At 43.1% G+C, this 26,372-nt stretch overlaps 1 protein-coding gene across 8 annotated transcripts in view; it reads left to right on the forward strand.

The window, feature by feature from the left end:
* LOC106588786 (triple functional domain protein) overlaps positions 1-26,372 on the forward strand; it is a 109,678-nt gene that overhangs the window by 53,783 nt on the left and 29,523 nt on the right. For 5 of the 8 annotated variants that reach the window (XM_045709540.1, XM_045709541.1, XM_045709544.1 and 2 more), the window contains 15 exons: positions 4,778-4,969; positions 5,889-6,047; positions 6,159-6,389; positions 8,642-8,764; positions 9,281-9,472; positions 9,586-9,755; positions 12,942-13,116; positions 13,712-13,907; positions 14,119-14,285; positions 14,512-14,631; positions 14,946-15,137; positions 24,606-24,755; positions 24,839-24,953; positions 25,113-25,228; positions 25,957-26,079. In XM_045709540.1, coding sequence (XP_045565496.1) covers positions 4,778-4,969; positions 5,889-6,047; positions 6,159-6,389; positions 8,642-8,764; positions 9,281-9,472; positions 9,586-9,755; positions 12,942-13,116; positions 13,712-13,907; positions 14,119-14,285; positions 14,512-14,631; positions 14,946-15,137; positions 24,606-24,755; positions 24,839-24,953; positions 25,113-25,228; positions 25,957-26,079 — 2,421 coding nt within the window. The remainder of the gene's footprint in view (positions 1-4,777; positions 4,970-5,888; positions 6,048-6,158; positions 6,390-8,641; positions 8,765-9,280; positions 9,473-9,585; positions 9,756-12,941; positions 13,117-13,711; positions 13,908-14,118; positions 14,286-14,511; positions 14,632-14,945; positions 15,138-24,605; positions 24,756-24,838; positions 24,954-25,112; positions 25,229-25,956; positions 26,080-26,372) is intronic. The other 3 variants (XM_045709543.1, XM_045709546.1, XM_045709547.1) reach the window with 1 other exon arrangement.

The raw sequence follows: 26,372 nt of genomic DNA on the forward strand, positions 1-26,372 counted from the left end.
TAACTACAAGCTGTGTCCATACTGGCTTACATAATGGTTATGAATGACTTTAGAGGCATTCTGCAGTTGTTACAGTACATACAGTGCATTCAGAAAGTATTCAGACCCCTTCTCTCGTTCCACATTTTGTTAAAATGGATTAAATTAAATAAAAATCCTCATCAATCTACACACTACCTCATAATGACACAGCGAAAGCAGGTTTTTAGAAATGTTTGCAAATGTATTAAAACAGATACCTTATTTACATAAGTATTCAGACCCTTTGCTATGAGACTCAAAATTGAGCTCTGGTGCATCCTGTTTCCATTGATCATCCTTGAGATGTTTCTACATCTTGATTGGAGTCCACCTGTGGTAAATTCAATTGATTGGACATGATTTGGAAAAGCACACAGCTGTCTATGTAAGGTCCCACAGTTGACGGTGAATGTCAGAGAAAAAACCAAGCCATGAGGTTGAAGGAATTATCCGTCGAGTTCAGAGACAGGATTGTGTTGAGGCACAGATCTGGGGAAGCATACCAAAAAATGGGGTACCTGCAGCATTCAAGGTCCCCAAGAACACAGTGGTCATTCTTAAATGGAAGAAGTTTGGAACCACCAAGACTCTTCCTAGAGCTGGCCGCCTGGCCAAACTGAGACATCGGGAAAAGAAGGGCCTTGTCAGGGAGGTGATCAAGAATCCGATGGTCACTCTTACAGAGCTCCAGAGTTCCTCTGTGGAGATGGGAGAACCTTCCAGAAGGACAATCTTCCAGAAGGACAACCATTTTTGCAGCCCTCCACCAATCAGGCCTTTATGGTAGAGTGGCCAGACGGGAGCCACTTCTCAGTAAAAGGCACATGACAGCTCGCTTGGAGTTTGCCAAAAGGCACTTAAAGGACTCTGACCATGAAAAATAAGATTCTCTGGTCTGATGAAACCAAGATTGAACTCTTTGGCCTGATTGCCAAGCATCACATCTGGAAGAAACCTGGCAACATCCCTACGGTGAAGCATGGTGGTGGCAGCAGCATGCTGTGGGAATGTTTTTCAGTGGCAGGGACTGGGAGGCTAGTCAGGATCGAGGGAAAGATGAATGGAGCAAAGTACAGAGAGATCCTTGATGAAAACCTGCTCCAGAGCGCTTAGGACCTCAGACTGGGGTGAAGGTTCACCTTCCAACAGGACAACGACCCTAAGCACACAGCCAAGACAACGCAGGAGTGGCTTCGGGACAAGTGTCTGAATGTCCTTGAGTGGCCCAGCCAGAGCCCGGACTGGAATCAGATCGAATGTCTCTGTACAGGGCTGAAAATATCTGAGCAGCGATGCTTCCAATCCAACCTGACAGAGCTTGAGAAGATCTGCAGAGAAGAATGGGAGAAACTCCCCAAATACAGGTGTGCCAAGCTTGTAGTGTCATACTCAAGAAGACTCCAGGCTGTAATCGCTGCCAAAGGTGCTTCAACAAAGTACTGAGTAAAGGGTCTGAATACTTATGTAAATGTAATTCTTTTAGTTTTTTATATTTAATACATTTGAAAACAATTCTAAGAACCTGTTTTTGTTTTGTCATTATAGGGTATTGTGTGTAGATTGATGACGGAAAAAATGTATTTAATACATTTTAAAATAAGGCTGTAACGTAATTTGTTGATAATTTAATACATTTTCTGACATATAAATGAATGATAGAATGCCTTGTTATTGTTTCAACTGCGGATTACCCCTTTAAAGCAGGAGATTAATCTAATGTATTGCCTCAGCTAGATGATGGAAACTGGCACGGACATTTAGCTCTGCACTAAAATCAATACAATCACTCACTCTCTCTCTCTCTGTCTTTCTCTCTCTGTCTCTTCCTTTCAATTTTCTATTTCAATTAAGGGGCTTTATTGGCATGGGAAACATATGTTAACATTGCCAAAGCAAGCGAAGTAGATAATAAACAAAAGTGAAATAAACAATAAAAATGTACAGTAAACATTACACTCACAAAAGTTCCAAAAGAATAAAGACATTTCAAATGTCATATTAAGTCTATATACAGTGTTGTAATGATGTGCAAAAAGTACAAAAGGGTAAATAAATAAACATAAATATAGGTTGTATTTACAATGGTATTTGTTCTTCACTGCCTTTTTGTTGTCTTTTTCTTGTGGCAACAGGTCACAAATCTGTTATTGCTGCACACTGGTATTTCACCCAATGCATATGGGAGTTTATCAAAATTGGATTTGTTTTCAAATTCTTTGTGGGTCTGTGTAGTCTGAGGGGAATATGTGTCTAATATAGTCATACATTTGGCAGGAGGTTAGGAGGTGTCGCTCGGTTTCCACCTCATTTTGTGGGCAGCGTGAACATAGCCTGTCTTCTCTTGAGAGCCAGGTCTGCCTTCGGCGGCCTTTCTCAATAGCAAGGCTATGCTCACTGCGTCTACAAAGCCAAAGCTTTCCTTCATTTGGGGTCAGTCACAGTGGTCAGGTATTCTGCCACTGTGGACTCTCTGTTTAGGGCCAAATAGCATTCTAGTTTGCTCTGTTTTTTTGGTAAATTCTTTCAAATGTGTCAAGTAATTCTCTTTTTGTTTTGTCTCTCTGTCCCCCTCTGGTGTGCACACATACCGTGATTAGTTCAGATGCTCTGAGGCTAGGTCAGTAGGGAGACCATAGGTAGCTATTACAAAGCTGGCATCCTTCCATACTTGCATCACTCAACCCTTTTATTTATGTTCTACCTTCAGAAGAATCACTGTGATCCACTAACATAGATTAATGTCCTTTGCCTGTGAGCTACGTTTTGTTTTGTGTGGTCAAGGCGCTGACTCCAATTCTTTTGTTTTTGGCTTGTTATGAAACATCTGCATATTTATTTGTCTGTTATCTGAATAGCAAAATAAACCAAATCAATCTCTTCCTCTCTCTCCCTCCTTCTCCACCCGGCCCCCTCTCTCTCCCCCATTCCCCTCTCTCTCCCTCCCCCCTTCTCCACCCCGTCCCTCTCTCTCCTCCCCCTCTCTCTCGCTCTCTCTCTCACCCGTCCCCCTCTCTCCCTCCTCCCTTCCTCACCCCGACCCTCTCTCTCTCCCTCCCTCTGTTCCCCACTATCTCCCTCCCCCTTCCCCACCCAGTCCCCCTATTTCTCCATCTCCCCTTCCTCACCCCGTCCCCCTCTCTCTCTCCCCCTGTTCTCCTCTCTCTCCCTCCCTCCTTTGGTTGGAATTGTGTTGCTGTCCTGGGACTCTTTGGGGTCTGTTTGTTTGAACAGAGCCCCAGGACCAGCTTGCTTAGGGAACTCTTCTCCAGGTTCATCTCTCTGTAGGTGATGGCTTTGTTATGGAAGGTTTGGGAATCGCTTCCTTTTAGGTGGTTGTAGGATTTAATGGCTCTTTTCTGGATTTTGATAATTAGCAGGTATCGGCCTAATTCTGCTCTGCATGCGTTATTTGGTGTTTTACATTGTACACAGAGGATATTTTTGCAGAATTCTACATGCGTCTCAATTTGGTGTTTTCCCCATTTTGTGAAGTATTTTTTGCCAGAAATTCCTACAAATGAACTTAAGAAGGCGCACCTGTTAATTGAAAAGCATTCCAGGTGACTACCTCGTGAAGCTGGTTGAGAGAATGCCAAGCGTGTGCAAAGCTGTCATCTAGGCAAAAGGTGGCTATTTGAAGAATCTCAAATATAAAATATATTTTGATTTGTTTAACACGTTTTTGGTTACTACATGATTCCATTTGTGTTATTTCATAGTTTTGACGTCTTCAATATTATTCTACAATGTAGAAAATAGCACAAAATAAAGACAAACCCTTGAATGAGTAGATGTTCCAAAAAATTGTCCGGTAATGTATATGTTGAAAAGGGTGGGGCTTAAGCTGCATCCCTGTCTCACCCCACGGCCCTGTGGAAAGGAATGTGTGTGTTTTTTGTCCATTTTAACACTTGTTGTTTGTGTACATGGATTTAATAATGTTGTATGTTTTTCCCCCAACCTCACTTTCCATCAATTTGTATAGCAGACCCTCATGCCAAATTGAGTCAAGAGCTTTTTTGAAATCAACAAAGCATGAGAAGACTTTGCCTTTGTTTTGGTATGTTTGTTTGTCAATTAAGGTGTGCAGGGTGAATACGTGGTCTGTCCTATGGTAATTTGCTAAAAAGCCAATTTGACATTTGCTCAGTACATTGTTTTCACTGAGGAAATGTACGAGTCTGCTGTTAATGATAATGCAGAGGATTTTCCCAAGTTATTGGGGTCAAATTTGTCTCCACTTTTGTGGATTGGGCTGATCAGTCCTTGGTTCCAAATATTGGGGAAGATGCCAGAGCTAAAGATGATGTTAAAGAGTTTAAGTACAGCCAATTGAATTTTGTGGTCTGTATATTTGATCATTTCATTGAGGATACCATCAATCCCACAGGCCATTTTGGGTTGGAGGGTTTGTATTTTGTCCTGTAGTTCATTCAATGTAATTGGAGAATCCAGTGGGTTCTGGTAGTCTTTAATAGTTGATTCTAAGATTTGTATTAGATCATGTATATGTTTTTGCTGTTTGTTCTTTGTTATAGGGCCAAAAAGATTGGAGAAGTGGTTTACCCATCTCCATTTTGGATAGATACCTCTTTGTGTTGTTGTTTGCTTAGTGTTTTCCAATTTTCCCAGAAGTGGTTAGAGTCTATGGATTCTTCAATTATATTGAGCTGATGTTTGAAGTGCTGTTTCTTCTTTTTCCATAGTGTATTTCTGAATTGTTTTAGTGATTCTCTCTCTCCTCCATCCTCTACAGAACGTGTATGTGAACATCAACAGGATAATGTCAGTGGGTAACAGGCTGTTGGAGTCAGGTCACTATGCCTCGGTGCAGATTAAACAGATCTCAGGTCAGCTGGAAGCGGAGTGGAAAGCCTTTGCTGCTGCCCTGGACGAACGCAGCACACTGCTGGAGATGTCTGCCGCCTTCCACCAGAAATGTGACCAGGTGGGTGGTGGTGGTACACACACTAGCGGTGTGAACATGCTGTATACGCATATCCAGGAACACACACATTCAGGCAAACACACACACACACAGATAATTGATTAGTTTGTTTAATTGCAAATACAGAATCTGGGTGGTTATCTTTCCCAATAGGAATATTCCATATTATTATTTTCATGTTCCACAGTTAAAGAAAGAAAAAAAGTGCGTTTTCCAAGGAACTGAACCATTTCCCATAGATACTACTTCACAAAGCCTCTCTCTCCTCTCTTTGTGTAAGCTGATTGCTCGAGGGCAGACACATGGAGGATACATGCACATGCTCATGCTCATATCCCCTTGTGTGTGTGTGTGTGTGTGTGTGTGTGTGTGTGTGTGTGTGTGTGTGTGTGTGTGTGTGTGTGTGTGTGTGTGTGTGTGTGTGTGTGAGTGTGATCGTACAGTGATATTAACATTTGATTAGAATCCTACTGTCTGTTTAATATTCCCACACGAGGCGTCTTTTTAAAACATTTTCCCTGCTATGTCTTCCTCTATTGTCCCATAATGATTGGAATAATTTACAGATTTCTAACCTAGCCATGTGAAATCCAGGTCATCATGGTAGAAGAATTCAGTGAATCTCTGAATAACACAGAATAGAACAGTAGTATATACCTTTTGTTGTGTGTGTGTGTGTGTATAATATGTGTGTGTTTTAAGTTGTTTGCAGTGTATAAATTGTGTGTGTGTGTGTTTATATAATGTGTGGCACCTTAATCGGGGAGGATGGATGGGCTCATAGTAATGGCTGGAACAGAATAAATGAAATGGTAATGGAGTTCACCATTCCATTCACTCCATTCCAGCCATTATTTCGAGGCGCCCTCCTCTCAGCAGCCTCCTGTGATGTACGTATGTGTGTCGTCTCTCTCTACAGTACATGGGTAATGTGGACTCGTGGTGTAAGGCGTGTGGAGAGGTGGATCTACCCTCGGAGCTCCAGGACCTAGAAGATGCTATCCACCACCACCAGGGTCTCTACGAACACATCACTGCTGCCTACTCAGAGGTAAACGGCACTGCTGCATACCCTGAGGTAACATACCTGTGTGTGGGTGTGTGTGAGGTGTCACTAGCAAGTTCTATACCAACACGTGTGTGTGTTTGTATGTATGTGACCACGCCTTCCTCCCTCCCCCTCCCCCAGGTCAGCCAAGACGGTAAGGTCTTATTGGATAAGCTCCAGCGCCCTCTGACCCCGGGGGGAGCTGATTCGCTGACAGCCTCGGCCAACTACAGCAAGGCGGTGCACCACGTGCTGGATGTGATACACGAGGTGCTGCACCACCAGAGACAACTGGAGAATATCTGGCAACACCGCAAAGTCCGCCTGCACCAGAGGCTCCAGCTATGTGTGTTCCAGCAAGACGTACAGCAGGTGTGGACTAGTTCTGTTCCTGTGTGGCTCAGTTGGGAAGAGTTTGGCTCTAGCAACGCCAAGGTTGTTGGTTCAATGCCCGCAGGGATCACATACAGTGCCTTCTGAAAGGTTTAATACCCCTTGACTTATTCCACATTTTGTTGTGTTACAGCCTAAATTCAAAATGGATAAAATATGATTTTTTTCTTCACATTTACACACAATACCACATAATGATAAAGTGAAAGCCTGCTTTTAGAATTGTTTGCAAATGTATTGAACATTAAATACAGAAATATCTAATTTACATAAGTATTCACACCACTGAGTCAATACTTTGTAGAAGCACCTTTGGCAGCGATTACAGCTATGAGTCTTTCTGGGTAAGTCTCTAAGACACTCAGAAACATTCAATGTCATCTTGGTAAGCAACTCCAGTGTATAATTGGCCTTGTGTTTTAGGTTGTTGTCCTGCTGAAAGGTGAATTTGTCTCCCAGTGTATGTTAAAAAGCCCACTGAACCAGGTTTTCCTCTAGGACTTTGCTTGTGCTTAGTGCTATTCCGTTTCTTTTTATCTTAAAAATCTCCCTAGTCCTTGCTGATGACAAGCATAACCATAACATGATGCAGTCACCACCATGCTTGAAAATATGAAGAGTGGTACTCAGTGATGTGTTGTTGGATTTGCCCTAAACATAACTCTTTGTATTCAGGACATAAAGTAAATTACTTTGCCACATTTTTTGCAGTTTTACTTAAGTGCCGTATTGCAAAGAGAATGCATGTTTTGAATTATTTTTATTCTGTACAAGCTTCCTCCTTTTCACTCTGTCATTTAGGTTAGTATTGTGGAGTAACTAACCATCCTCAGTTTTCTTCTATCACAGCCATTAAACTCTGTAACTGTTATTAAGTCACCATTGGCCTCATGGTGAAATCCCTGAGCGGTTTCCTTCCTCTCTGGCAACTGAGTTTGGAAGGACGGCTGTATCTTTGTAGTGTAATTCATAACTTCACCATGCTCAAATATATATATATATATATATATATATATATATATATATATATATATATATATATATATATAATAATGAAAATTTGAAATGTCTTGAGTCATTAAGTATTCAACCCCTTTCTTATGGCAATCCTAAATAAATTCACGAGTAAAAATGTGCTTAACAAGTCACATAATAAGTTGCATGGACTCACTATGTGTGAAATAATAGTGTTTAACATGACTTTTGAATGACTATCTCATCTCTGTACCCCACACATACAGATAATTGTAAGGTCCATCAGTCAAGACGGTAAGGTCTTATTGGATAAGCTCCAGCGCCCTCTGACCCCGGGGGGAGCTGATTCGCATATGTATATGTGTGTGTGTGTGTGTGTGTGTGTGTGTGTGTGTGTGGTAATGTCTGCTTTTTTTTGTTTTACCCATCTACCAATAGGTGCTCCCTGGTCTTTGTGGTTGAATCTGTGTTTGAAATTCAGTACTTGACTGATGGACCTTACAATTATCTGTATGTGTGGGGTACAGAGATGAGATAGTCATGAGATAGTCATTAATTAATTAGTAAAAAAAGTAGGCCAGTGATAAAAAAATTCTAAATAAGTAACAAAACAAAATGTGGATAAAGTCAAGGGGTGTGAATACTTTCTGAAGGTACCGTACATGATAGATATACTAGAAATGTATGGAAACAATCGCTAGTGTCACCCTCATAGCCAAGGTAACTGTTGCCATGGTGACGCTGCTGGCCGGTATTCAGATGAGTGGTATTCTGCCAAGTGGTAGAGGTAGAGAGCGAGGGTTATAGAAAGATCGGAGGAGGGAGAGAGCAGAACAAGGAAGGTGTGAAGAGGGAGAAAGAAACAAGGGAGGGACGGGAGGGTTTCGTTTAGATGGGATACAGCTTTTGTCAAAATAGATTTTTCGTAACAGGTTTAGGAGAACTTACGCAGCAGGTTAGGAGAATTAACATAGCAGGTAAGGAAAAGGTTTAGGGTTAGCTAAAATGCAAAAAAATGCAACTTGACTTCAATTTTACAAAAGCTGTATCCCATCTAGACAGGACCAGACAGGAGGGAACTCGTCCTCTCTGTCATTTCCCTTTGCCTTCTGACTGGAGTAGTATGCTGTTCTGTCTATCAACACTAGAGCTCCCCTAGTGTTGGACTGGCAGCATGACACTCTGCATTTTTCCTGTGGCCCACAGCCTCAACTTCTATGCCACTTAGCTAACTGTGCATGCTTGTGTGTGTGCAGGTTCTGGACTGGATAGAGAACCACGGGGAGGCGTTCCTCAGTAAACACACAGGCGTTGGGAAGTCCCTCCATCGAGCCAGAGCACTACAGAAACGACATGAGGACTTCGAGGAGGTCGCACAGGTAGGATAGAACACCTGTGCTTTTACATTTGTCTCTCTCTTTTCCTCTCTTGGTCTACCTTTCTGACATTTCCCTTTCATCTCTCTATCACATACTCCATCTCTCTGTCACATACAGTACTCCCTCTCTCTGTCACATACAGTACTTCCTCTCTGTCACATACAGTACTTCCTCTCTGTCACATACAGTACTTCCTCTCTCTATCACATACAGTACTTCCTCTCTCTATCACATACAGTACTTCCTCTATCACATATAGTACTTCCTCTCTCTATCACATACAGTACTTCCTCTCTCTATCACATACAGTACTTCCTCTCTCTATCACATACAGTACTTCCTCTCTCTATCACATACTCCCTCTCTCTCTTTTCACTAAATATATTCAGTGAAGTTTCTCCCCTCCCTTTCTCTTGTTAACTGTCCTCCCTCTTTCCTTCTCTCTCTCACTCCCCCCCTCTGTCTCTCTCCCCATCCTCTGTCTTTCTCTGTGTAATGGTTTTGTCCCTCCTCCAGAACACCTATACTAACGCTGACAAGCTGCTGGAGGCGGCAGAGCAGCTGGCCCAGACAGGAGAATGTGACCCAGAGGAGATCTACCAGGCAGCCCACCAGCTGGAGGACCGCATCCAGGACTTTGTCAGGAGGGTGGAGCAACGCAAAGTCCTGCTGGACATGTCTGTCGCCTTCCACACACACGTCAAAGAGGTAGAAAGTGTGTGTGGGGGGGGGTTGTGTTTTGCGGGGGTAGTTCAACATTCTACTGGATTGTGTGTGTGCGACATGCTGGGTAGGTGTGTGTATTAACTCTCTGTCTCTAGCTGTGGACGTGGCTGGAGGAGCTGCAGAAGGAGCTGTTAGATGATGTGTATGCTGAGTCTGTGGAGGCGGTGCAGGACCTGATCAAACGCTTCAGCCAGCAGCAGCAGACCACCCTGCAGGTCACTGTCAACGTCATCAAGGAGGGAGAGGACCTCATCCAGCAGCTCAGGTAGAACACACACTTACAGACACGAGACACACACCCACAGGCTGGGACAAACACACACACTCACAGGGACATGCACGAGACACACACCCACAGGCTGGGACAAACACACACACTCACAGGGACAGACATGAGACACACACTCACAGGGACAGACACGAGACACACACTCACAGGGACAGACACGAGACACACACTCACAGGGACAGACACGAGACACACACTCACAGGGACAGACACGAGACACACTCACAGGGACAGACACGAGACACACACTCACAGGCTGGGACAAACACACACACTCACAGGGACAGACACGAGACACACACCCACAGGCTGGGACAAACACACACACTCACAGGGACAGACACGAGACACACACCCACAGGCTGGGACAAACACACACACTCACAGGGACAGACACGAGACACACACCCACAGGCTGGGACAAATACACACACTCACAGGGACAGACATGCACGTATACACACATACCCACAGACGTGCTAACACAAAATAATTTGGAAGTAACTGAGCAAGATATGAACGTTTCAGAGAGTGGGCAGAAGGTGAGTAGGATGGAATAGACAAGAGGAGGAGAGAGAGAATAACAGTCTCCCATAGTGAACTGGCAGAGGAGAGAGAGAGAACAGCATCCTCTCATAGTGAACTGGCAGAGGAGAGAGAGAATAACAGTCTCCCATAACTGAACTGGCAGAGGAGAGAGAGAGAACAGCATCCTCCCATAGTGAACTGGCAGAGGAGAGAGAGAGAACAGCATCCTTCCATAGTGAACTGGCAGAGGAGAGAGAGAGAACAGCATCCTCCCATAGAGAACTAACAGAGGAGAGAGAGAGAGAGAACAACATCCTTCCATAGTGAACTGGCAGAGGAGAGAGAGAGAGAGAACAGCATCTTCCCATAGTGAACTGGCAGAGGAGAGAGAGAGAGAGAGAACAACATCCTTCCACAGTGAACTGGCAGAGGAGAGAGAGAGAGAGAACAGCATCTTCCCATAGTGAACTGGCAGAGGAGAGAGAGAGAGCAGCATCCTCCCATAGTGAACTGGCAGAGGAGAGAGAGAGAGCAGCATCCTCCCATAGTGAACTGGCAGAGGAGAGAGAGAGAGAGAACAACATCCTCCCATAGAGAACTGACAGAGGAGAGAGAGAGAACAGCATCCTTCCATAGTGAACTGGCAAAGGAGAGAGAGAGAGAACAGCATCCTTCCATAGTGAACTGGCAGAGGAGAGAGAGAGAGCAGCATCCTCCCATAGTGAACTGGCAGAGGAGAGAGAGAACAGCATCTTCCCATAGTGAACTGGCAGAGGAGAGAGAGAGAGCAGCATCCTTCCATAGTGAACTGACAGAGGAGAGAGAGAGAGCAGCATTCTCCCATAGTGAACTGGCAGAGGAGAGAGAGAGAGCAGCATCCTTCCATAGTGAACTGACAGAGGAGAGAGAGAGAGCAGCATTCTCCCATAATGAACTGGCAGAGGAGAGAGAGAGAGCAGCATCCTTCCATAGTGAACTGACAGAGGAGAGAGAGAGAGCAGCATTCTCCCATAGTGAACTGGCAGAGGAGAGAGAGAGCAGCATTCTCCCATAACGAACTGGCAGAGGAGAGAGAGAGAGCAGCATTCTCCCATAACGAACTGGCAGAGGAGAGAGAGAGCAGCATCCTCCCATAACGAACTGGCAGAGGAGAGAGAGAGAGCAGCATTCTCCCATAACGAACTGGCAGAGGAGAGAGAGAGCAGCATCCTCCCATAACAAACTGACAGAGGAGAGAGAGAGAGCAGCATTCTCCCATAGTGAACTGGCAGAGGAGAGAGAGAGCAGCATTCTCCCATAACGAACTGGCAGAGGAGAGAGAGAGAGCAGCATTCTCCCATAACGAACTGGCAGAGGAGAGAGAGAGCAGCATCCTCCCATAACGAACTGGCAGAGGAGAGAGAGAGAGCAGCATCCTTCCATAGTGAACTGACAGAGGAGAGAGAGAGAACAGCATCCTCCCATAACGAACTGGCAGAGGAGAGAGAGAACAGCATCCTCCCATAACAAACTGGCAGAGGAGAGAGAGAGCAGCATTTTCCCATAACGAACTGGCAGAGGAGAGAGAGAGCAGCATTTTCCCTTAACGAACTGGCAGAGGAGAGAGAGAGAACAGCATCCTCCCATAACAAACTGGCAGAGGAGAGAGAGAGCAGCATTTTCCCATAACGAACTGGCAGAGGAGAGAGAGAGCAGCATTCTCCCTTAACGAACTGGCAGAACAGTAGCCTCCCATAGTGAACTGGCAGTTGGGAGAGAGAGAACAGCATTCTCCCATAGCGAACTGGCAGAGGAGAGAGAGAACAGCATCTTCCCATAGATAGCGAACTGGCAGAGGAGAGAGAGAACAGCATCTTCCCATAGATAGCGAACTGGCAGAGGAGAGAGAGAACAGCATCCTCCCATAGATAGCGAACTGGCAGAGGAGAGAGAGAACAGCATCCTCCCATAGATAGCGAACTGGCAGAGGAGAGAGAGAACAGCATCCTCCCATAGATAGCGAACTGGCAGAGGAGAGAGAGAACAGCATCCTCCCATAGATAGCGAACTGGCAGAGGAGAGAGAGAACAGCATCCTCCCATAGATAGCGAACTGGCAGAGGAGAGAGAAAGGGAATTGAGAGATGAGGGAGAGATGAGAAGGAGTAGGAGGTTGACCGTTAGAGAGCTGCATGTATTTGACTGCTCTGACCAGGATTCTGGTTGTATTTATATCGAGTGTGTGGGGTGAGACCTGGCCCTCCTACATACATACACACCACACACACTGAAGCGATCTCTCTCTATGTCTCCATCCCTGGTGTATTCTGTCCTCTGAGTATTGTTACATAATGCTGGTTTCATAACAGTGTGGCTCATTGTGTAACATCCCCCAGGACTCTGCTACAACACTGTGTGTGCTAGAGATTACACGAGTGTGTGTGTGTGTGTGTGTGTGTGTGTGTGTGTGTGTGTGTGTGTGTGTGTGTGTGTGTGTGTGTGTGTGTGTGTGTGTGTGTGTGTGTGTGTGTGTGTTTTATTATGATTGAAGCAGTGCCAGTGAAATTACCGCTGCACCGAATAAGGTGTGTGTGTGTGTGTGTACGTCCAATGTTGTGTTTTCTTCAATGTGTGTGTGTGTTCTCTCGTGTCTTAGGGACTCTGCTATCTCCAGTAACAAGACTCCCCACAACAGCTCTATAAACCACATAGAGAGTGTCCTACAGCAGCTGGACGAGGCCCAGGCTCAGATGGAGGAGCTGTTTCAGGAGAGGAAGATCAAACTAGAACTCTTCCTGCAGCTACGCATCTTCGAGAGGGATGCCATTGACGTGAGTGTGTGGAAAGTGTGTGTGGCAGACAGAGGTGGTTCCTATAAAGTACCCTTGTCTCGGCTTTAGCTCAGTGAGTAAACGTAGTCTTCAGATGGCCTGATTCATGTCATACATGTGTGGGTATCTTCACCTTATATAGTATATATATAATATATAATATATCTCACCTATCTCTCTCTCTCTCTCTCTCTCTCTCTCTCTCTCCCCCCCAGATCGTCTCAGACCTGAAGTCTATATATCTCACCTATTTCTCTCTCTCTCTCTCTCTCTCTCTCTCTCTCTCTCTCTCTCTCTCTCTCTCTCTCTCTCTCTCCTCCCAGATCGTCTCAGACCTGAAGTCTATATATCTCACCTATCTCTCTCTCTCTCTCTCTCTCTCTCTCTCTCTCTCTCTCTCTCTCCCCCCCAGATCATCTCAGACCTGGAGTCTATATATCTCACCTATCTCCCTCTCTCTCTCTCTCTCTCTCTCTCTCTCTCTCTCTCTCTCTCTCTCTCTCTCTCTCTCTCTCTCTCCCCCCCCAGATCATCTCAGACCTGGAGTCGATATATCTCACCTATCTCTCTCTCTGTCTCTCTCTCTCCCCTCCAGATCATCTCAGACCTGGAGTCGTGGAACGAGGAGTTGAGTGTTCAGATGAGTGAGTTTGATACAGAGGACCTGACCCTGGCAGAACAGAGACTCCAGCACCATGCTGACAAGGCCCTGACCATGAACAACCTGACCTTTGATGTCATCCACCAGGGACAGGAGCTGCTGCAGTACGTCAACGAAGTACAGGCCTCTGGTGAGTAGCAGTACACACGTGTGTACAACAGAGCTTACATTGTCAGATATGCAGACATACACACACACACACACACACACACACATACACACACACACACACACACACACACACACAGAAAATGAGGTACTGTGGTAGCCCGTTTTGTAGTAGGAGTGGAATGACTTTTGCTCTCTCTCCTTGCCTTTCTCTCCCTGTCCTCTCCCTCCAGGTGTGGAGTTGCTGTGTGACAGGGATGTGGACATGGCTACTCGTGTTCAGGACCTGCTGGAGTTCCTCCATGAGAAGCAGCAGGAGTTGGACGTAGCAGGCGAACAACACAGGAGACACCTGGAGCAGTGTGTACAGCTGCGACACCTACAGGCCGAAGTCAAACAGGTACACACACACACACACACACTCGCACGCACGCACACACACACACGCACACACGCACACACACACGCACACACACGGATGACACCAAAACAATCAATTGATACCACATAATTACCTATTAAATACCAGTAGAAATAATACCATAGTAAATATCAGGTAAGTACCAGTGGAAACCATACTAAAATGCTATCCTGATAACTTATATCCTGGTTCCTGGTCTGAGCAGGTCCTGGGCTGGATCCGTAATGGGGAGTCTATGCTGAATGCTGGTCTGATCACAGCCAGTTCTCTACAGGAAGCAGAACAGCTACAGAGAGAACACGAACAGTTCCAGCATGCCATCGAGGTGAGCTCATCACTCCGCGACGCAAAAACCAACACACATCCTTTTTATAGACAATAACATAATAAGTACATGTATAGATTCTCTCTTTATGTTTCTTTCTCTGTACAGTAGCTCTATATCTCTCTAGCCTTGTTTAACCAGCCTGATCTCACAAGCTCAGATTTCACTTCATCTCTCCCACTTTCTCTGGCTTTCCCCCTCCTGTTTAACTTTTCCCCCGCTCATTTCTTTAAACATATCTGATATTCTAGAATGAAACTCTACTATCAGGTGCAACACAGAGCTATAATATTCTAACTCTGTCCTCCACGTAGAAGACCCACCAGAATGCTCTGCAGGTGCAGCAGAAGGCTGAGGCGTTACTCCAGGCCAACCACTATGACATGGACCTGATCAGAGACTGTGCTGAGAACGTAGCGTCCCACTGGCAGCAGCTCATGTTGAAGATGGAGGACAGGCTGAAACTGGTCAACGCCTCTGTAGCCTTCTATAAGACCTCTGAACAGGTAGGGGGCGCTGTGACTGTTATAGTTTATTATGTAATGACAGGTAGAGGGTGCTGTGACTGTTATAGTTTATTATGTAATGACAGGTAGGGGGTGCTGTGACTGTTATAGTTATGGTTTATTATGTAATGACAGGTAGGGGGTGCTGTGACTGTTATAGTTATAGTTTATTATGTAATGACAGGTAGGGGGTGCTGTGACTGTTATAGTTATGGTTTATTATGTAATGACAGGTAGGGGTGCTGTGACTGTTATAGTTATGGTTTATTATGTAATGACAGGTAGGGGGCGCTGTGACTGTTATAGTTATGGTTTATTATGTAATGACAGGTAGGGGGCGCTGTGACTGTTATAGTTTATTATGTAATGACAGGTAGGGGGTGCTGTGACTGTTATAGTTATGGTTTATTATGTAATGACAGGTAGGGGGTGCTGTGACTGTTATAGTTATGGTTTATTATGTAATGACAGGTAGGGGGCGCTGTGACTGTTATAGTTATGGTTTATTATGTAATGACAGGTAGGGGGTGCTGTGACTGTTATAGTTATGGTTTATTATGTAATGACAGGTAGGGGGTGCTGTGACTGTTATAGTTATGGTTTATTATGTAATGACAGGTAGGGGGTGCTGTGACTGTTATAGTTATGGTTTATTATGTAATGACAGGTAGGGGGGTGCTGTGACTGTTATAGTTATGGTTTATTATGTAATGACAGGTAGGGGGTGCTGTGACTGTTATAGTTATGGTTTATTATGTAATGACAGGTAGGGGCGCTGTGACTGTTATAGTTTGGTTTATTATGTAATGACAGGTAGGGGGTGCTGTGACTGTTATAGTTATGGTTTATTATGTAATGACAGGTAGGGGGCGCTGTGACTGTTATAGTTATGGTTTATTATGTAATGACAGGTAGGGGGTGCTGTGACTGTTATAGTTATGGTTTATTATGTAATGACAGGTAGGGGGTGTTGTGACTGTTATAGTTATGGTTTATTATGTAATGACAGGTAGGGGGCGCTGTGACTGTTATAGTTATGTTTATTATGTAATGACAGGTAGGGGGGTGCTGTGACTGTTATAGTTATGGTTTATTATGTAATGACAGGTAGGGGGCGCTGTGACTGTTATAGTTATGGTTTATTATGTAATGACAGGTAGGGGGCGCTGTGACTGTTATAGTTATAGTTTATTATTTAATGACAGGTAGAGAGTGCTGTGACTGTTATAGTTATGGTTTGTTATGTAATGACAGGTAGGGGGTGCTGTGACTGTTATAGTTATAGTTTATTATGTAATGACAGGTAGGGGGTGCTGTGACTGTTATAGTTTATTATGTAATGACAGGTAGGGGCGCTGTGACTGTTATAGTTTATTATGTAATGACAGGTAGGGGGTGCTGTGACTGTTATAGTTATAGTTTATTATGTAATGACATGTAGGGGGTTCTGTGACTGTTATAGTTATGGTTTGTTATGTAATGACAGGTAGGGGGTGCTGTGACTGTTATAGTTTATTATGTAATGACAGGTAGGGGGTGCTGTGACTGTTATAGTTATGGTTTATTATGTAATGACAGGTAGGGGGGTGCTGTGACTGTTATAGTTATGGTTTATTATGTAATGACAGGTAGGGGGGTGCTGTGACTGTTATAGTTATGGTTTATTATGTAATGACAGGTAGGGGGTGCTGTGACTGTTATAGTTATGGTTTATTATGTAATGACAGGTAGGGGGTGCTGTGACTGTTATAGTTATGGTTTATTATGTAATGACAGGTAGGGGGTGCTGTGACTGTTATAGTTGTGGTTTATTATGTAATGACAGGTAGGGGGTGCTGTGACTGTTATAGTTATGGTTTATTATGTAATGACAGGTAGGGGGTGCTGTGACTGTTATAGTTATGGTTTATTATGTAATGACAGGTAGGGGGTGCTGTGACTGTTATAGTTATGGTTTATTATGTAATGACAGGTAGGGGGTGCTGTGACTGTTATAGTTATAGTTTATTATGTAATGACAGGTAGTTGATGTTGTGACTGTTATAATTATGGTTTATTATGTAATGACAGGTAGGGGGTGCTGTGACTGTTATAGTTATGGTTTATTATGTAATGACAGGTAGGGGGTGCTGTGACTGTTATAGTTATGGTTTATTATGTAATGACAGGTAGGGGGTGCTGTGACTGTTATAGTTATGGTTTATTATGTAATGACAGGTAGGGGGTGCTGTGACTGTTATAGTTATGGTTTATTATGTAATGACAGGTAGGGGGTGCTGTGACTGTTATAGTTATGGTTTATTATGTAATGACAGATAGGGGGTGCTGTGACTGTTATAGTTATGGTTTATTATGTAATGACAGGTAGGGGGTGCTGTGACTGTTATAGTTATGGTTTATTATGTAATGACAGGTAGGGGGTGCTGTGACTGTTATAGTTATGGTTTATTATGTAATGACAGGTAGGGGGTGCTGTGACTGTTATGGTTATGGTTTATTATGTAATGACAGGTAGGGGGTGCTGTGACTGTTATAGTTATGGTTTATTATGTAATGACAGGTAGGGGGTGCTGTGACTGTTGTGGTTATGGTTTATTATGTAATGACAGGTAGGGGGTGCTGTGACTGTTATAGTTATGGTTTATTATGTAATGACAGGTAGGGGGTGCTGTGACTGTTATGGTTATGGTTTATTATGTAATGACAGGTAGGGGGGTGCTGTGACTGTTATAGTTATGGTTTATTATGTAATGACAGGTAGGGGGGTGCTGTGACTGTTATGTTATGGTTTATTATGTAATGACAGGTAGGGGGTGCTGTGACTGTTATAGTTATGGTTTATTATGTAATGACAGGTAGGGGGTGCTGTGACTGTTATAGTTATGGTTTATTATGTAATGACAGGTAGGGGGTGCTGTGACTGTTATAGTTATGGTTTATTATGTAATGACAGGTAGGGGGTGCTGTGACTGTTATAGTTATGGTTTATTATGTAATGACAGGTAGGGGGTGCTGTGACTGTTATAGTTATGGTTTATTATGTAATGACAGGTAGGGGGTGCTGTGACTGTTATAGTTATGGTTTATTATGTAATGACAGGTAGGGGGGTGCTGTGACTGTTATAGTTATGGTTTATTATGTAATGACAGGTAGTTGATGTTGTGACTGTTATAGTTATGGTTTATTATGTAATGACAGGTAGGGGGTGCTGTGACTGTTATAGTTATGGTTTATTATGTAATGACAGGTAGGGGGTGCTGTGACTGTTATAGTTATGGTTTATTATGTAATGACAGGTAGGGGGTGCTGTGACTGTTATAGTTGTGGTTTCTTATGTAATGACAGGTAGGGGGTGCTGTGACTGTTATAGTTATGGTTTATTATGTAATGACAGGTAGGGGGTGCTGTGACTGTTATAGTTATGGTTTATTATGTAATGACAGGTAGGGGTGCTGTGACTGTTATAGTTATGGTTTATTATGTAATGACAGGTAGGGGGTGCTGTGACTGTTATAGTTATGGTTTATTATGTAATGACAGGTAGGGGGTGCTGTGACTGTTATAGTTATGGTTTATTATGTAATGACAGGTAGGGGGTGCTGTGACTGTTATAGTTATGGTTTATTATGTAATGACATGTAGGGGGTGCTGTGACTTTTATAGTTGTGGTTTATTATGTAATGACAGGTAGGGGGTGCTGTGACTGTTATAGTTATGGTTTATTATGTAATGACAGGTAGGGGGTGCTGTGACTGTTATAGTTATGGTTTATTATGTAATGACAGGTAGGGGGTGCTGTGACTGTTATAATTATGGGTTATTATGTAATGACAGGTGGGGGGGTGCTGTGACTGTTATAATTATGGTTTATTATGTAATGACAGGTAGGGGTGCTGTGACTGTTATAGTTATGGTTTATTATGTAATGACAGGTAGGGGGTGCTGTGACTGTTATAGTTATGGTTTATTATGTAATGACAGGTAGGGGGTGCTGTGACTGTTATAGTTATGGTTTATTATGTAATGACAGGTAGGGGGTGTTGTGACTGTTATAGTTATGGTTTATTATGTAATGACAGATAGGGGGTGCTGTGACTGTTATAGTTATGGTTTATTATGTAATGACAGGTAGGGGGTGCTGTGACTGTTATAGTTATGGTTTATTATGTAATGACAGGTAGGGGGTGTTGTGACTGTTATAGTTATGGTTTATTATGTAATGACAGGTAGGGGGTGCTGTGACTGTTATAGTTATGGTTTATTATGTAATGACAGGTAGAGGGTGCTGTGACTGTTATAGTTATGGTTTATTATGTAATGACAGATAGGGGGTGCTGTGACTGTTATAGTTATGGTTTATTATGTAATGACAGGTAGGGGGTGCTGTGACTGTTATAGTTATAGTTTATTATGTAATGACAGGTAGGGGGTGTTGTGACTGTTATCGTTATGGTTTATTATGTAATGACAGGTAGGGGGTGCTGTGACTGTTATAGTTATAGTTTATTATGTAATGACAGGTAGGGGGTGCTGTGACTGTTATAGTTATGGTTTATTATGTAATGACAGGTAGGGGGTGCTGTGACTGTTATAGTTATGGTTTATTATGTAATGACAGGTAGGGGGTGTTGTGACTGTTATAGTTATGGTTTATTATGTAATGACAGGTAGGGGGTGCTGTGACTGTTATAGTTATGGTTTATTATGTAATGACAGGTAGGGGGTGCTGTGACTGTTATAGTTATGGTTTATTATGTAATGACAGATAGGGGGTGCTGTGACTGTTATAGTTATGGTTTATTATGTAATGACAGGTAGGGGGTGCTGTGACTGTTATAGTTATGGTTTATTATGTAATGACAGGTAGGGGGTGCTGTGACTGTTATCGTTATGGTTTATTATGTAATGACAGGTAGGGGGTGCTGTGACTGTTATAGTTATGGTTTATTATGTAATGACAGGTAGGGGGTGCTGTGACTGTTATAGTTATGGTTTATTATGTAATGACAGGTAGGGGGTGCTGTGACTGTTATAGTTATGGTTTATTATGTAATGACAGGTAGGGGGTGCTGTGACTGTTATAGTTATGGTTTATTATGTAATGACAGGTAGGGGGTGCTGTGACTGTTATAGTTATGGTTTATTATGTAATGACAGGTAGGGGGTGCTGTGACTGTTATAGTTATGGTTTATTATGTAATGACAGGTAGGGGGTGCTGTGACTGTTATAGTTATGGTTTATTATGTAATGACAGGTAGGGGGTGCTGTGACTGTTATAGTTATGGTTTATTATGTAATGACAGGTAGGGGGTGCTGTGACTGTTATAGTTATGGTTTATTATGTAATGACAGGTAGGGGGGTGTTGTGACTGTTATAGTTATGGTTTATTATGTAATGACAGGTAGGGGGTGCTGTGACTGTTATAGTTATGGTTTATTATGTAATGACAGATAGGGGGTGCTGTGACTGTTATAGTTGTGGTTTATTATGTAATGACAGATAGGGGGTGCTGTGACTGTTATAGTTATGGTTTATTATGTAATGACAGGTAGGGGGTGCTGTGACTGTTATAGTTGTGGTTTATTATGTAATGACAGATAGGGGGTGCTGTGACTGTTATAGTTGTGGTTTATTATGTAATGACAGGTAGGGGGTGCTGTGACTGTTATAGTTATGGTTTATTATGTAATGACAGGTAGTTGATGTTGTGACTGTTATAGTTATGGTTTATTATGTAATGACAGGTAGGGGGTGCTGTGACTGTTATCGTTATGGTTTATTATGTAATGACAGGTAGGGGGTGCTGTGACTGTTATAGTTATAGTTTATTATGTAATGACAGGTAGGGGGTGCTGTGACTGTTATAGTTATGGTTTATTATGTAATGACAGGTAGGGGGTGCTGTGACTGTTATAGTTATGGTTTGTTATGTAATGACAGGTAGGGGGTGTTGTGACTGTTATAGTTATGGTTTGTTATGTAATGACAGGTAGTTGATGTTGTGACTGTTATAATTATGGTTTATTATGTAATGACAGGTAGGGGGTGCTGTGACTGTTATAGTTATGGTTTATTATGTAATGACAGGTAGGGGGTGCTGTGACTGTTATAGTTATGGTTTATTATGTAATGACAGATAGGGGGTGCTGTGACTGTTATAGTTATGGTTTATTATGTAATGACAGGTAGGGGTGCTGTGACTGTTATAGTTATGGTTTGTTATGTAATGACAGGTAGGGGGTGCTGTGACTGTTATAGTTATGGTTTATTATGTAATGACAGGTAGAGGGTGCTGTGACTGTTATAGTTATGGTTTATTATGTAATGACAGGTAGTTGATGTTGTGACTGTTATAATTATGGTTTATTATGTAATGACAGGTAGGGGGTGCTGTGACTGTTATAGTTATGGTTTATTATGTAATGACAGGTAGGGGGTGCTGTGACTGTTATAGTTATGGTTTATTATGTAATGACAGGTAGGGGGTGCTGTGACTGTTATAGTTATGGTTTATTATGTAATGACAGGTAGGGGGTGCTGTGACTGTTATAGTTATGGTTTATTATGTAATGACAGGTAGGGGGTGCTGTGACTGTTATAGTTATGGTTTATTATGTAATGACAGGTAGTTGATGTTGTGACTGTTATAGTTATGGTTTATTATGTAATGACAGGTAGGGGGTGCTGTGACTGTTATAGTTATGGTTTATTATGTAATGACAGGTAGGGGGTGCTGTGACTGTTATAGTTATGGTTTATTATGTAATGACAGGTAGTTGATGTTGTGACTGTTATAGTTATGGTTTATTATGTAATGACAGGTAGGGGGTGCTGTGACTGTTATAGTTTATTATGTAATGACAGGTAGGGGGTGTTGTGACTGTTATAGTTATGGTTTATTATGTAATGACAGGTAGTTGATGTTGTGACTGTTATGGTTTATTATGTAATGACAGGTAGGGGGGTGCTGTGACTGTTATAGTTATGGTTTATTATGTAATGACAGGTAGGGGTGCTGTGACTGTTATAGTTATGGTTTATTATGTAATGACAGGTAGGGGGTGCTGTGACTGTTATAGTTATGGTTTATTATGTAATGACAGGTAGGGGGTGCTGTGACTGTTATAGTTATGGTTTATTATGTAATGACAGGTAGGGGGTGCTGTGACTGTTATAGTTATGGTTTGTTATGTAATGACATGTAGGGGGTGCTGTGACTGTTATAGTTATGGTTTATTATGTAATGACAGGTAGGGGGTTCTGTGACTGTTATAGTTGTGGTTTATTATGTAATGACAGGTAGGGGGTGCTGTGACTGTTATAGTTATGGTTTGTTATGTAATGACAGGTAGGGGGTGCTGTGACTGTTATAGTTTATTATTTAATGACAGGTAGGGGGTGCTGTGACTGTTATAGTTTATTATGTAATGACAGGTAGGGGGTGTTGTGACTGTTATAGTTATGGTTTATTATGTAATGACAGGTAGTTGATGTTGTGACTGTTATGGTTTATTATGTAATGACAGGTAGGGGGTGCTGTGACTGTTATAGTTATGGTTTATTATGTAATGACAGGTAGAGGGTGCTGTGACTGTTATAGTTATGGTTTATTATGTAATGACAGGTAGGGGGTGCTGTGACTGTTATAGTTATGGTTTATTATGTAATGACAGGTAGGGGGTGCTGTGACTGTTATAGTTATGGTTTATTATGTAATGACAGGTAGGGGGTGCTGTGACTGTTATAGTTATGGTTTATTATGTAATGACATGTAGGGGGTGCTGTGACTGTTATAGTTATGGTTTATTATGTAATGACAGGTAGGGGGTGCTGTGACTGTTATAGTTGTGGTTTATTATGTAATGACAGGTAGGGGGTGTTGTGACTGTTATAGTTATGGTTTGTTATGTAATGACAGGTAGGGGGTGCTGTGACTGTTATAGTTATGGTTTGTTATGTAATGACAGTTAGGGGGTTCTGTGACTGTTATAGTTTATTATGTAATGACAGGTAGGAGGTGTTGTGACTTATAGTTATGGTTTATTATGTAATGACAGATAGGGGGTGCTGTGACTGTTATAGTTATGGTTTGTTATGTAATGACAGGTAGGGGGTGCTGTGACTGTTATAGTTATGGTTTATTATGTAATGACAGGTAGGGGGTGCTGTGACTGTTATAGTTGTGGTTTATTATGTAATGACAGGTAGGGGGTGCTGTGACTGTTATAGTTATGGTTTATTATGTAATGACAGGTAGGGGGTGCTGTGACTGTTATAGTTATGGTTTATTATGTAATGACAGGTAGGGGGTGCTGTGACTGTTATAGTTATGGTTTATTATGTAATGACAGGTAGGGGGTGCTGTGACTGTTATAGTTGTGGTTTCTTATGTAATGACAGTTAGGGGGTGCTGTGACTGTTATAGTTGTGGTTTCTTATGTAATGACAGGTAGGGGGTGCTGTGACTGTTATAGTTATGGTTTATTATGTAATGACAGGTAGGGGGTGCTGTGACTGTTATAGTTATGGTTTATTATCTAATGACAGGTAGGGGGTGCTGCGACTGTTATAGTTATGGTTTATTATGTAATGACAGGTAGAGAGTGCTGTGACTGTTATAGTTATGGTTTGTTATGTAATGACAGGTAGGGGGTGCTGTGACTGTTATAGTTATGGTTTATTATGTAATGACAGGTAGGGGGTGCTGTGACTGTTATAGTTATGGTTTATTATGTAATGACAGGTAGGGGGTGTTGTGACTGTTATAGTTATGGTTTATTATGTAATGACAGGTAGGGGGTGCTGTGACTGTTATAGTTGTGGTTTGTTATGTAATGACAGGTAGGGAGATAGTACTCTAATAGGTATTGTAATATCCTAATAACATCATTAGATAAATACTTCTGTAGTCATCTACAAAACCTCCAAACAGGTAGGGGGCACTATTGCTCTTGGTTTCCAGTTAATTTAGCTCTAGTAGAGCTAACTAGTTAAGGAGACTGACTGAGCCTGTGTCCTGTAGGTGTGCTGGAAAGTCTCCTGGAATGTCATGGGAGCTGTGGTGTGTTATGGGACCTGTAGTTTTAATCCTGTGTTGTGATCTGTAGGTGTGCAGTGTGTTGGAGAGCCTGGAGCAGGAGTATAAGAGGGAAGAGGACTGGTGTGGCATTATGGGAGCTGTAGTTTATGTACTGTATATATCTGACTGAAACAGGTGTGCAGTGTGTTGGAGAGCCTGGAGCAGGAGTATAAGAGGGAAGAGGACTGGTGTGGCATTATGGGAGCTGTAGTTTATGTACTGTATATATCTGACTGAAACAGGTGTGCATTTTAAGCTGAGCAGGAATAAAAAAGCATTATGGGAGCTTTGATAAACAGTGTGCAGTGTTTGGAGAGCCTGGAGCAGGAGTATAAGAGGGAAGAGATTAGGGCGTTTGATGTACTGTATATATCTGACTGAAACAGGTGTGCAGTGTGTTGGAGAGCCTGGAGCAGGAGTATAAGAGGGAAGAGGACTGGTGTGGGGGGGCTGACAAACTGGGTCCTAACTGTGAGTCAGACCACGTCACCCCCATGATCAGCAAACACCTGGAACAGAAAGAGGCCTTCCTCAAGGTAAGAACACACACACACACACACACACACACACACACGTATACAGCTATGACTCATGTCTCTAACTGTGTGTGTTTCTCCAGGCATGTACCCTGGCCAGACGCAATGCTGATGTGTTCCTGAAGTACATGCACAGGAACAGTGTTAACATGCCTGGGATGCTCAGCCATGTCAAAGCACCGGAACAACAGGTCAAGAGTGAGTATCACACACACACACACACACACACACACACACACACACACACACACACACACACACACACACACACTGTGTGGTAATTCTACCTTTCACCTATTCCTAAATCAACCCCAAAACATCAATCTATCTAATCTAATGTAATCTAATTGCGGTCAGACATCCTGAATGAGTTGTTACAGAGAGAGAACCGTGTTCTCCATTTCTGGACCATGAGGAAACGACGGTTAGACCAGTGCCAGCAATACGTGGTGTTTGAACGCAGCGCCAAACAGGTACACACACAATTTACACACACACTCTAACTCTATCTAGTTCTCTCCATCTCTCTCCATCTCTCTCTAGCTCTCTCCATCTTTCTCTAGCTCCCTCCATCTCTCTCTCTATCTCTCTCCAGCTCTCTCTAGCTCTCTCCATCTCTCGCCATCTCTCACCATCTAGCTCTCTCCATCTCTCTCCATCTCTCTCCAGCTCTCTCTCTCTGCTCTCTCTCTCTCTAGCTCTCTCCATCTCTCGCCATCTCTCTCTATCTCTCTCCATCTCTCACCATCTCTCTCTCTCTCTCTCTCTCTCTCTTAGCTCTCTCCATCTCTCTCTCTAGCTCTCTCTCTCTCTCTCTCTCTCTCTCTAGCTCTCTCCATCTCCACCATCTCTCTCTAGCTCTCTCCATCTCTCTCTCTAGCTCTCTCTCTCTCTCTCTCTCTCTCTCTAGCTCTCTCCATCTCCACCATCTCTCTCTATCTCTCTCCATCTCTCACCATCTCTCTCTCTCTCTCTCTCGCTCTAGCTCTCTCCATCTCTCTCCATCTCTCTCTCTCTCTAGCTCTCTCCATCTCTCTGTAGCTCTCTCTTTCTCTCTTTGTCTTTCTTACTCAAAGCTCTAACAACAGTCAAAATGGCTGTTCTATGTTCTTCCATTCTCTGTTTCTGTCCTCTCATCTGTAACCTCTGTCTCTCTCTTTACCTCAATGTCCACCTCAATGATCTGTGTGTGTGTCCTCAGGCTCTGGAGTGGATCCATGACACGGGAGAGTTCTACCTGTCAACACACACCTCCACTGGCTCCAGTATCCACCACACACAGGAGCTGCTGAAGGAGCACGAAGACTTCCACATCACAGCCAGGGTAGGAAGGAACACGCACACACACACACACACACACACACACACACACACACACACACACACACACACACACACACATATATGTTCACGCCATAATATTTTTTTTCCCCAAACATTACACATTTTAAATCAAACCCTATCTCTCTCCTCCTCCCTATCTCTCCCCCCTCTCCTCCTCCCCATCTCTCCCCTCTCTCCTCCTCCCCATCGCTCCCCTCTCTCCTCCTCCCCATCGCTCCCCTCTCTCCTCCTCCCCATCTCTCCCCTCTCTCCTCCTCCCCATCTCTCCCCTCT

This window comes from Salmo salar, chromosome ssa27, assembly GCF_905237065.1.
Source record: "Salmo salar chromosome ssa27, Ssal_v3.1, whole genome shotgun sequence".
Classification (NCBI taxonomy): Eukaryota; Metazoa; Chordata; class Actinopteri; order Salmoniformes; family Salmonidae; genus Salmo; species Salmo salar.